This window comes from Parasteatoda tepidariorum, chromosome 6 (genome assembly GCF_043381705.1).
Source record: "Parasteatoda tepidariorum isolate YZ-2023 chromosome 6, CAS_Ptep_4.0, whole genome shotgun sequence".
NCBI lineage: Eukaryota > Metazoa > Arthropoda > Arachnida > Araneae > Theridiidae > Parasteatoda > Parasteatoda tepidariorum.
Window position 1 is genome coordinate 60262836 of NC_092209.1, and position 13746 is coordinate 60276581.

General features: G+C 30.1%; 1 protein-coding gene across 2 annotated transcripts in view; it reads right to left on the reverse strand.

Moving 5' to 3' along the window:
• LOC107442891 (zinc finger protein ush) overlaps positions 1-13746 on the reverse strand; it is a 192785-nt gene that overhangs the window by 91171 nt on the left and 87868 nt on the right. The window contains exon 1 of one of the 2 annotated variants that reach the window (XM_071182418.1): positions 1161-1384. The exons of the other annotated variant lie outside the window; for it this stretch is intronic. Within the exon in view, the coding sequence (XP_071038519.1) occupies positions 1161-1272 (112 nt within the window). The 5' untranslated portion in view covers positions 1273-1384. Of the gene's footprint in view, positions 1-1160; positions 1385-13746 lie in introns of those variants that run through there. 2 annotated transcript variants of the gene reach the window in all.

The following is a 13746-nucleotide window of genomic DNA, read 5'->3' on the forward strand; positions in this document are numbered from 1 at the left end:
AAAAATTTAGCATACAAATATTGTAATATAAAATATGATGAATAAAACTTCAATTTTAAGGATGTAAGGTATAAATCTTGAAAAATGAGGTTAAATACTCATTGCTCTTATTATTTTTCTGTGTCATGAAGGGTTGAAAATATCTGATACATTTTATTACATCTTGTAAGCATATTTACTTGTACACTGTAAAAAATTCCTCAGAAAAATGGTTTAATATCAATTTATTTAATTATTATTTTACCATATTGAAACGAAACAGTCAAATAACTTTAGAGAAGCTATTATTCAAACTGTTAACTGAGAGAAGAACCGTTTAACTGCTTTCATCTAATACGGTTAAACAACCATAATTTTATCGCACCAAATAAATCTATCTAATGAAGATGTAGACCAGTTCAGAAAAGAAGTTAGTTTTAAATAAATTTGCAACATAATCGTGACATTCAGTGTATCATTTTCATCACGCCAATTAAAGAAATTTTTTCACGATGAGTCATCCAAATGAGGCAACAGTTAACTCGAATACTGCTTCCAATTCACACCAACAACTATGTTAACGAAAATTATCTCCAGTAGTAGCAAATCATTGGTCAAAATCCCGTTTTCATCAAACAAACCGTGTAAGGTTTCCACGCAACACAAATGCGACACCTCCATGAAGATGAGTTAATCATCATGCTTGTCCCGTGAGTTTCCTTTTCTTTTGCTTAGCGCTAGCAATTACAACACCACGAAATTTGAATATTCATTTAATCGCGCGTGAAATATAGATGGGCTGTTTGGCTCCAGCGATAAAATAAAATTTATTTTAAGTAATTACTAAGAATATAATTACCAATGCGTGATTACCAATCATCAAATCTAATCATCTGCTTTTTTTTAAGAAATTCAAATAAAAATAATAAAAAAATATCTTATCAGAGTCTCACGTGTATCTACCATCAAACTCTAAACAAGCCATTAACGGGATAAGCAGCCGTAAATAATTTTAAAATATTGATACAAAAAGCCCATATCACATCTAATAGACGTCAATAGTCCACTTTTATCTCCTCACACCAGAAATCGACCTGTTGTACCTTATCGCCGCGAGCCATCTCAGATGATTACACGCTAATTAAATATTTAATGCGGAAAAATCAGAATCGATTCCTCACCTGGGAAATCCAACCCCATCAGCCATATCGATATTGATCTCAATCCCATCGACCAGGTAAGTTGCGGTTGACTCAAACCACCTTTCTTCATCAAACTCTTTATACAGATCATATTTCAAAGAGTAACGAAAATTTTTAGGCGCATATAAAACCCAATCCATTTTGGCACCTTATCTAATCGACCTCCGTATCACTTCTGCACCGGCTTAAAATGCACTCACTGTGACCCAGATATGATTAATGTTAATCTAGCGCCTCTTCTCGACTTCTCACTCCCCCCCTCCCCCTCTTTTATCCATCCTTTCCTCTTCGGTCCATCCACAACGATGGATGCTTGGAAGTCATTCTCCGCCGCATCACACCCTTTCCCACTTTTCATCTCTGTCTACCTTCCTCAGCCACCCCCGCGTAAGACTTATTTCGGAGGGGGGGTTGGGATATCTAAAAGTTAAGACGCACCGAAAAATAAAACGTGGTTTTGAAGAAGATGGAGTTTTTTTTTTTTTTTTGAAAAAAAAAGTCGTCGTCAGTAGAATTCCTCAGCTCGATAGGCTAATGGAAAAGAAGTTGGACCCTGCGATTAGACCTTTTGGGTTGACACCTCTTAGTGACGTCACGTGATGGAGACTCAGTCACTTTTAACCTCTGATAGGGAACGACTCTCATTTTTTTTTTTTCTTATTTATTTTTTTTTATCGTTTTTTCCAGTTTTTGTCACACTGCTGCTCGCGAGTTATATATTTAGTCACTGGATGACCAGAAATGGGAAAGCTATTTGATAAACTTTAAAAATTGCTTTTTGCGGACATTTACTTTGGCATGATAAGGAAAAAGAAAAAGAGGACATTAAGATAACCACGAGGTCAGAAAGCACGCGAAGATCCATTTATAAATTCATAAAAAGGCTTTATCTAAAAATTTGCTGGTTTTATAAATTCATAAAAAACCTTAATCTAAAAATTTGCTGGATAAAAAAGTAACTCCTGTCTACAGATTTCTATTAAGAAAAATTAGATAACTAAAAAGGAAAGATATTTTAATAATTTACATATCACTGTAATACTTGTAACATTACGACTCTTAAATTAATATTATACTGTTAGAAATTTTGGGGAATTTTGTACCATAATATCATTTGAATTCACTGAAACCTTAATATGGGGACAAGTTGAACCATATCATCGAACTTCATAAACTTGTTTTAACGTTTGAACAGAAACATAGTTTTAAGAACCATGTCATCGAAATTCATTAACTTGTTTTCCCGTTTCTATGGTTCACTTTGAACAGAAGCATAGTTTTAAGAACCATGTTATCGAACTTCATAAACTTGTTTTAACATTTCTATGGTTCACTTTGAACAGAAACATAGTTTTAAGAACCATATTATCGAACTTCATAAACTTGTTTTAACATTTCTATGGTTCACTTTGAACAGAAGCATAGTTTTAAGAACAGATGTCATCGAAATTCATTATCTTGTTTTCACGTTTTATGTTCAATTTGGATAGAAATAGTCTTATATGACCTTTAATGGTTGTTGGGAATTTGGTTCGGGGTTTGGTTCAAGGTGCCAATGTTAAGGTTCACCTCAGAGCCGATATTAATAAAAGTCAAATATTGGTAAAAAATGAGAGAGAAAAAATATTGAAATATAATTAGATAAAAAAACTTTCTGATTCCCTCTAAATTTAAGATTATATCCTGAAAGGAAATTAAAGCCATTATTAATGAATTAATTCTTTTTTAATTCAAGTTCGAAAAAAGTAAATATTGAAGAAAATTAAAAAAAAAATATTAATGAGAAATATTCAACAAAACAATGGCTTATTGTAAGTTAATTTTAGAATAAATATTAAAAATAAATAAATTAAATTAAACAAATATCATCAAAAATATAAATATCTTTAAAATTTTTATTAAAAAAATAATGTCGTTTTTATAGCTAAGTCAATTTAATATTTTACTTTCTCATGTATCTCAAAAATATTTCTAAGAATTTTAGTACAAATGTGAGACAAAGGATAAAATAATTTGAACTCTTCCACAAAATGATGACTAAAATAAATAAAGTTTACTTGAAGTTTATCTCTTAATTAATAATGGTAATAGTTTAAACCCCTTAAATATCTATATAAAATAAATTGATAAATTTATCAATCTCTAGTATTTAAAACTCTGATCAAAAACCAAGTTTCAGTAGCACTCTTAAATTCGTTTCAAATTTTGCATTTCTCCATGGAAACAAATGAATTTCAGTGCACATAAGGTTTTGATAAAAGATAAAATAATTTGAATTCTTCCTCGTAACGACGGTTAGAACGAAATATCTCCTTCCCCGTCGCAAAATAAATTCGAAGCAAAAATAACACAAACGGTTGAAACAAACCATCGAATAGTTTAAACAGACTTTCCCACGGCGGGCAAACCACTCTTATAAACCCCTCCATAAAACAATTTTATTATTTCCCACAAATTTTGCTATCGAAATGCAGTTAGTTACCGAGTGCCGACGTATCTCCTCACTTCAGTTCCTATCTGGTTTTCAAAGTGAGAACTACTGTCGTTAAAATTGTATTAAAAAGAGTGCTGGAAAACGATAGTGAACGATAGCGAAAAATTGACGGTTTTAAAACTGATAGTTGTAACGCATATGTTGCATTCGATATTCCGATTCGATATCAGCAGACACACCTGCCGAAAATGATCGTTAAGGCTGTGCCCAGCACCAAACGCAACTGACGTTCATAAGAGGAGTACTCCTAGCTATAATTATCGGACTAATGCCGAGTAATTAGTAAAATAGGGTGCTGTGACGCCACGGAGTAGGGTTCTTTAATTGAAATGGTGATGATTGTGTTTGACGAACGATGCTCTAAGCAAGGTTTTGATATTCTGGGTTTGTGTTGATAGAAATAGCAATTGGCAAGGAGAGATATGATTCGTAATTCGATTGCCGTTGGGGATCAGTTGGCGATCTCCCTTTACCTCTGGGATTACTTCCTTATCGCTTCGTTAAACATCAAAAATTCTTTTAAGAGCAAATTTTGGAAGATTTCGTATTTTATTTTTGATGTTTCAAAAAGTAGGATTAGTTATTTTATTGAATTGTTTTTATTTACTAGGAGACTAGTTATAATTACTTTTCTTAAATAAAATATAGTTAAATTTAAATTTGTCCTTAATATAAACTATTATTTTTAAATTTATTATTAAAATTTGTCATTGTTAAAAAAGTTATAAAAATATCACTGTTGAAAATTTTCATTACTACAAATCTTTTTTATAAAAGTTTAACTAGTTTTATTAAATGATTTTTATTTATTATGAGAATAGTTATAATTATTTTTTTTGCACAGAGTATACTTAATTTAAGAAATTGTCATTAATAAAAACTATTATTTTTAAATTCATCGTTTTTAAGATTTGTCACTGTTAAAAATATCGTTATAAAATATACCATTCTTAAAAATTTTCCTTAACTACAAATCATTTTTATGAAAATGTACCATTATTAAAAATTTTTATTTCTATAAATCATTTTCATAAAAATTTATCATTATAAAAAATTTATTTTATTATTGATTTTTTATTTTATTTTATTATTAGATATCTTATTTTGTTAGATTTTTTATTTTTTTTTAGTATTAGATATTATCATTATTAAAAAAGTTTCGCTATCATTTTGTTAAAAATCAAAAATTCTTGAATGAGTAAATTTCAAAAGATTTCAAATTTTGTTTCTGATGCTTCAAAAAGTAGTAGTTTTATTAAAGGATTTTTATTTAATATGAGAACAATTATAATTTGTTTTCTCAAATAGAATATTGATCATTTTAAAAATTTCCAAGATGAAAACTATTATTTTTTAAATTTATTATTGAGAATTGTAATAATTAAAATTGTCCTAATAAAAAATAACTTTATTAACATTTTTTATAACTATGAATCATTTTCATAAAAGTTTATTGCCATAACAAATTGCTTTTATAAGAAATTATCGTTATTTAAAAAGTTTTTAATTACAATGCGAATAATTATATTTTTTTCTCAAATAGAATATAGTTCATTTTAAAAATTGTCATTAATAAAAACTATTATTTTTAAATTTATCATTTTTAAGAATTGTCATCATTAAAATTTTTGTTATCAAAGATATCATTATTAAAATTTTTCATTACCATAAATTATTTTTATCAGAAAATTATCATTGTAACAATAGCTTTCATAAGAAACTATCAATATTAAAAATTGCTATCATTAAATATTGCATATTATCTAAGCGATGCGAGTAGTAATTGTGATTAGTAACGACAAGGGACAATTGTTGATCTCGGTTCTTCTCATTAATTTTCTTCATTGCGATTTTATTAAAAATAAAGAATAGACTTCTTTTATGAGAAAATTTTAATAAAAATTATCATTGTAACAACAGGTTTCATAAGAAACTATCATCATTAAAAATTGCTATCATTAAATATTATATATTACCTAAGACATGCGAGTGGTAATTGTGATTAAAAATAAAGAATTTTTTTCTTTCTTGAGAACATTTTAACAAAAAATATATTTACGTCTGCTTTTAATGCTTCAAAAATGTCACTAACTTTCATTGCTTTTGTGTTAATTTTATAATTTAGTTGCTTTTAATAGATTTTAATTATTGTTTCAAACAATACTTATAAACATATCAGAATTATTTAGTCAAGCCAAATTTGATCATTTTTCCTAAAACTCACTCGTTCTGCAAATATAACTTAAAACAGCATCTTTAAATGTAGCTCAAAATAATTAAAAACATCTATTTATAACTCGGTGATATACAACCGAATTCATCATATTAAAATAAAAACAAATTTGCAAATGAAAACAAATATAGAGAACTTGAAACTTATTTTTTAAGTTTAAAACTAGCAGCAATATTCGTTGAACCACGAACAACGAAATTTTAAAATAAAATATCCAGAAGAAGTAATATGATTGAAAAAAGTAATATATCTTGTAAATCCCTTTTCCGTCTATTCATCTTAAAAAGTAATATATCTTTAAACTTTTTCCGTCTATCAAGTTCAAGTAACAAGTCTTTGAGCAATACTCAAAATAATACATTTTAAGTACTAAAGTGTCAGAAAAAACTAGAAAAGTGTGGCTAATTACGTAAACATCGTATAAAAACTAAATATAACTTTAAAATAAGCATGGATATAGGCAGTATTCGAAAAAATATGTATAATGAAGTGTCAAACAAATTAGAAAAAGCCAGATAAACTCTTTTCAAAAGTAAAAAAAAAACGTAACTGTAAAATTAATGACGAACATGACAATTTTTAACCTTTTTAATGATTAGAGAATAATTAATCGCTCCATCTCTAACTCTAGTATTTCCTTCTATTAGTACGTGGAAGAGTGCAAAAACATTGGCGCTCTTCAAAAAAGTACCTACTCAACAATTTTTTTTCCTCCCTTTTCCCAACAAACTGAGGAAAAAAAAAATCTTTATTATCTCGTGCTATTAAAAAAAATATCCTTTCACTCTCATTCCTCAAAACAAGGAGAAGATAAAAGTCTGAAATCAGCAGTATAAAAACACAATGGCTCTTTAAAAATATTCGAGTTGATCTGAACGAAAAATCGCAGAAATAACAATCAAATTTTTTTTTCAAACACCGAAACTGACAAATCTGAATGAATTTTTCCTTTTTTTTTTTAACGAAATACAGAATCGAAAAAAAAAGTGAATTCTCGATCGAGATAATATCTCAACAGTTTTGCTCATTCGACAATTCTTTATTTTTGAAATTCCTCCTTTTTTTTTTATTCTTTTCATTTTCAGTTCGAACCGACACTAAAACTGATAATGGTTATAGTACTGATGTGCCCCAGCACACATACACACTTTGTATCATTGAATCAAAAGATAGAACGAACGAATTGAGAGAAGAGAAATAGAACGAACAGAAACAGTTTTGGGGGGTTAGAGGGGTTAGGGGGGTCGGATTGGAAAGTGGAGATAGTTCATCTTTTGGAATATAATGGCTTGATTCGGAAATGAGTAAGAGATCTTGATTTGATAAGCTCTTCTCTCAGTCATTACGGTTACAGGGAAAGAGACTCAGCTTGAGACACTCTGCCCACACCCCCACTTTTATCTCGGATTCATCTTGGGGTTTCACGCGGGAATCCTCTTTTGTTTAAAGCTTTATCACTTTCCCCTGAACAGAATTCTCTGCTTTTGTGTTCAGGGTGTTTTCAGAGATTTCGTTAAGAGAAGAAAGTTTCATCAGTTGTATCGAGGTCACCTTAACTGGACAGAGAAATTTCACCATTACATTGTTTGTCATCAGAGCTTTTGTAGTTGTTCTAAGTGCACGATTTTGGTTTAAATTTTCTGAATTTTTTAACTTTTAAAGTTGAGAAAGTGTATCCCAAGTGTTTTTAGCATGTTCCAAAACATCAGTTAAGAACTTTCAAAACTTTATTTTTCGTTTTAAAGAATAAATTTTGCACGTATCTGGTCGGGTAAGCGAATAGTACTTAAGCCTGAAATAAAAACAGAACCCGATTACGGTTACATTGTAACAAGCTACTATACCAAAAAAAAATTTTTTTTAATACTCTATTAAAATTATTCTAAAAAATAGGCTATATTTTTTAAAGACAAAAAAAGTCATATAAATCCAAGTTTTAGATTAGTTTGAAAAATTCCTACCCAGGTTCTGTCTAGATGCAAACCACCATTGTACCAATACTTTTTTTTTTCTGCTGGAACACCGACTTTTTTTTTTATAGTTCACTTCATACACCAAATTTTTGCAGTTACTTTAATTTCATTTTGTTGGATGTCCGAATTATAACGTTAAGTTAATTTTTTGTTTAAGAAAAACTGCATACTTGACTTACACAAATATCATGCGGAAATAAGGGTACGTAAAGTGGATTCCATTAAAACAAATTTACTTTCATTGTGGACACGAAGCAAATCAATGACTGCGAAATATATAATATTAAAAAATTCGATAAACAAATACAATTTTACAAGAAATAATTTACTTCTTTACTACTTGAGCGTTGAAAAAAAATTAATATTTTTCCAAAAACATCCTTTCCTCTAATGATTATAATATGAATTATGGCTATGAAATCCGACTTGAGTCACCAATTCTCTCTGCAAAAGGCAGTAACTGCTTTTTTTCTCTTTCTTTTCATTTTTAATTTGAAAATTTTAGGTGGCGTGAGAGAAAATCCAAGTTAAGTTTACCACAGAAGCCTTCATTACCTTCTTCCACTATTGATGATGTTGTCTAATGTAAAAGATATCCTCTATTTTTAGAAGATACAGAGAATGATATCAGGTGTAAACTTTTTCAATTCCATCTTTCCTCAGAGTACCCAAGGTCCAAGAGATGACCAGAAGAAGAAAAAAAATAGTGCGTGGAGTCCCTCCTCGCGGAAGAAGTTTATTTTTCCCTCGTGGACCTCTTGAACCAGTGGAAGTGCTTGTGGTTGCTTCATCGTCTCGCCATGGAAAATGTATTTGCATTAATAATGTATGCGAATGCGTCATAATGTAATTTCAAAAGAGAAAACCTAACAATCAATTGATATTCACAAGAGACGTACCTTGATATAACCTTAAATCCGTCGCATTGTCCGTGGGATTGTTTTCACTCATTTTTTACAATTGTTATCCACTAAATTAGAAAATAAAAAAATACTATCCTATTAAATTATATGTGTATCAAATCAAACTAAAAAAATATTTATAGAAAAACAATACTTTTATGACTTTTATTATTTTTATGTTAGTGAGAACCAAAACAATATGGAAATAAATGAGGGAAAACTGGATCCCACCACGTGATTTCCCGGCCAATAAAAATGTAGCGTTAAACGTTTAACGCAACCTTGTTGGAAGTTGCATAAGAAGTATAATTTCAAAAGTGCATTCCTGTTTCACGATCAATTTAATTTTAGTGTGAATGAATTGTGAAGAATGAAATATGGATAATAGTAGAGAAAAAATGTAAGTAGAATTTCTTTCTACTATTTATTTGAAAACATTTAAGAGTTTAAAAAAAATTTATAACCTTCTAGTTTTCATTTTGTTCTAAAATCAACTTAGTTTTAAGAAGAAACTGCGAATATGAAAAAAAGAGAAAGATAATTTTATGGATGATCGTATATTTTCAGTCTTGTTAATAATTACCAAATCAAAATCCATTATCGGGTGCATTTATCTACTTTAATGGAACAAGAATTTTAACAGTTTCATTTTGTCAGAGGGAAAAGTTATGTTGTGTACATCTCAATCATGCGTATCCTGTTTCACATTGAATTTTTATCATCAGCAACAAAATGTGACCCTCCAATCAGCCGAATAAATAAACTGAAACACAGAGAACCTGTCCTGATATCAAATGTTATCATAGCAATAAATCAGTCCATTTGTAGTGTTTCTATAAGGTCAGATAAGACAAAAGGGAGTGTTTTGGTGCGAAGAGGAATTGATATCAGGACAAAAAAGCGTGATTCAAATGCAGAATAGATGTGCCAAAAGTCGCCAAACTAAAGAGCTGTTTCGGCACACCGTAAGTGACTTACGCTCTGTTTGATGTTGACGTGATGGTCATGTTTAGTCATTAATGCTGAGGCATTTTCTGGTCAGATAGCCATTTCGATGATAAGATCCGTCACTTTTGCCTTTTAGAAGAAAAAGTCGCACCGGAATCTGATATGGGATGTTATTTAAATGGCCCCGATAATGGAAAAGTTATTCGTTGTTGGAATATCTTGAATGGTGTTTTGAATAATAATCTGGGATTATTGAGGTGTGTATGGAGTATATTAATTCAGTGCTGATTAAAGAAAACTACCACTCTTATTCACTTCGTATTATCTTGATAATAAGAATCTTGACTTTTCTCGAAATAAAATTTTCTCGAATTTTAATGAGATTTTAAAAAATCATTTTAAGAGCCATAACGACGACTTATCGTGTTTTTGATAAAAAAAATTTAACCAACGAACTATTTTATTTAAAAAAAAAACATAATGATAACTCAAAACACTCTGTAGGAAAACTTGAAGTATATTGAACTTTTATATGGTTCATATATACAACAACCGTATTATGAACTCTTTTACCATTTACTAGTCAAAAAATAATATTAAAAAAAGCTTAAAACCAGTAAACGAAATTTCTCTTTTTTCTTTGCTTTCACGGCACCGAAATTCAAATACTCTTCTGACACCACAAATTCAGAAGTGAATCAGGTGTACGTTGGCTTACATTAAAAATAAAATAAAATAAGTTCAAACCGAAATTCAAGTACACTCCTGACGCCATAAATTCTGAAGTGAATCAGGTATACGTAAGCTTACTTTAAAAAAAAATAAAATAAGTTCACACCGAAATTCAAGTGCACTCCTGACATCGTAAATTCAGAAGTGAATCAGGTGTACGTAAGCTTACATTAAAAATAAAATAAGTTCAAACCGAAATTCAAGTACTCTCCTGACACCATAAATTCAGAAGTGAATCAGATGTACGTAAGCTTACATTAAAAATAAAATAAAATAAGTTCACACCTAAATTCAAGTACTCTCCTGACACCATAATTTCAGAAGTGAATCAGGTGCATATAAACTTACATTAAAAATAAAATAAAGAATCAAAAGCAGTAAAATAAATTTTGCTTTATTTGATTCAATATTTCATTTGCTTTATTTTCATTTACGTTCTGTATTTGTCGGGCTGCACACTATATAAACTTAAACCCAACACACATTTTGTATTGAAAACTATCGATATATTTTTTATTGTTCAGATTAAAGGAAAAGTTTAAGGTTATGGAATAATATAATGTTACGTTACGCATTTGCTGAAAGTAATATTTTCTCATCTAACTGTTCCTTATAGTTTCCATAAAGGTACTTAATAGCTTTCGGGCATTTCCATGAGCGCACAGTACAAGGAAACATCGCATTTCGTATTGGTTGTTTCGAAAAACTCTCTTGAAAAATGTTCTTCTGACCAGTTATATTTCACAAGTCCTCTCTCTAAATAATTAAATTTAAAAAAGGAATTTGGTTGTTTTTTGTGTTATTACTAACTTTGATAAAAAATTCTAAAATCTTGCAAGTTACTCTTTGTAAATAATGAGCAGTGAAAAAAATATGTATATTTAATTGTAATTTTAAACGGTGACATAAACTACTAAATCCTTGAAACAAAATTAAATGTAAGAACGGCATAGCTAAACAGATTGATTACTTTTAAAACTTTGAAGTAACAGTCAAAAGAAACCTGAAATAAGAGATTGTTGCTATTTAAACAAATCAAAAATCTAATAAAATTACTTATTTATCTCTTTTTTTTTTTTTACAAAATAAATACTTATTCAACTCTTTTTTTTTTTTTTTACAATTGATGTAAGGTGAGTCGCGATGGCTCAGGGGATAGAGCGTTCGCTTTCCAAGGAGGCGAACCGGGTTCGAATCCTAGTCGATACAAATTACGCATCCGGCTTGCACCGACCACAGTGCTGACGTGAAATATCCTCAGTGGTAGACGGATAATGGGTTAGAATCCCCTTGCCGTCAGACTAACCGTGAAAGTTTCTTTTGGTCTTCCTCTCCATGCAACGCAAATGCGGGTTAGCTCCATCAAAAAGTCCTCCACGAAAGCAAATATCTCCCAATACTCGATCCAGGAGTTCCCGTGTCTTCTGGATAGGGTTCAAAATTACAAGGATACGGAGTTGAACATTAGTAGTCGTAAACCCATAAAATTGGGTCGGCTGTTCAACGACGGTTATGAAATAAAATAAAATTGATGTAAGGTAAGTTATACTCCTAAACTATTCAAGTGCCATATCTATGAAATCTAAGTTAAAATAAATGGATGAAGCTAGTGTATAGAAAAGTTGTTTATAATAGTACTTGAATACTATATCAAAATAGACGGTAATTTTTAAAGTTCATAAAAAACGTGATGAACAAATTAAATATTGCTCAATACGCAATAAAACTTGTAATATTTATATTATTATGCAAGATGCTTAACTAGCCATTTCTTTTGTAAATATTCAGGGAATCATGATTGATGACATATTTAAATATGTATTTACAAAACTATTTTTTTCACTCTAGGTTTACCTATTTAATACTTTATCCGTGGAAATTTTCAGAACAAACATTAACTTAGGAGAAGGCAGTGTCTCTCTGTCTTAATAACAGAGGGAACATCAATCTTATTGTAAGAGATCCAGTTTTTAAACCCCTTGTTTTATATCATTCTTTACGATCTACCAAAATCCGACATGATCGAAAATTAGAAGAAGAAAAAAATCATTTACAGAGACGTTCATAATCCTGACTTTTAAAACCAGGACCACGTCCGGCCGGGATGTTTAACAGCTCTCGGCTAAGTCTTTGAAAAGTCCTTTTCAATATATCAATGCATCCTAACTTGCTTCTAGCTGTTCGGGATGGTGGTAACACGGTATGGGGGGGTAGAATTTTCATTCCCCCACCCCCCAATGACCACACACAAGAATACGTTCACAGTTACCTATCTCGATGTCCATTATTTTGTGATAAAACGCTCCTGACAATGGACATGAAGCGGTGGGGTGGACAAGGGGATGGAGCAGCAATGTTTGAAGCCTTCAGGGAACTTTTTTTTCATAAGCAGGGAATTCGATATATATAAAAATAGGGAAAATGAACAAAAAATGATATTTTTATCCCTGGACAGGTATTTTGTCATCCCGCTTTATCCATCACTGGCACTAGACGTCGTATCGGCAACCTAAATCGGGATCTATTTAGGAAGTATGACACATACCCGGTGGAAGAAAAATTATCAACAGTTTAAAGATGATGGTCAACTTGGATCAGGATAGTATAGGAGCGTTAGATGAAAATTTTGGGATACAATTTTTTTTATTCCTTTTTTTTCAGAACGTTTTTATATCAGTGCGTTTATATAAATGGGATTTATCTTTCTCTTTGAAGTCCAGGGAGATATGACGAACATCGATTTAAAGAAAAAGAATGGAAAAAAAATTCCAAAACTGTTACAAAGATTTATTTTGTTACTTAGAGTTAAAATGAGGAATCGCAAAACGATACTGTAAGAGTTAAATATTATTTGTTTTATTGGTGCGTATAAAGTAAAGTAAAGTTATTTATGAATTATAACTAATAGATTGGAATATTTGGTATATGTACTAGTAATTGGATATAGTCATGATTAAAAATAGTAAGATGATTGAAATGTCATAATAAATATAATTAAGGCCGAAATGTATAAAAGGTAAATTAATTAAATTGAAGGGGAATGTGATCGTTAAGGAAAGTGGTAGTACAATGCTAATGTGGGATAACAATAACCCAATAGGTTCAAAGGGTCACAAAGTGTGAGGTTTGAACAAATTGGATGATTTGGTATCACCGAATTTAGAATAAGGGTGAAAACTAAGAAAATCAAAGATTAATGATAAATAAGGTAAAGTCATGCTATATCCAAACAATATATATGATTTAATACAGTAAGCTGATGTTTCCAATAAGAAAAACTAAT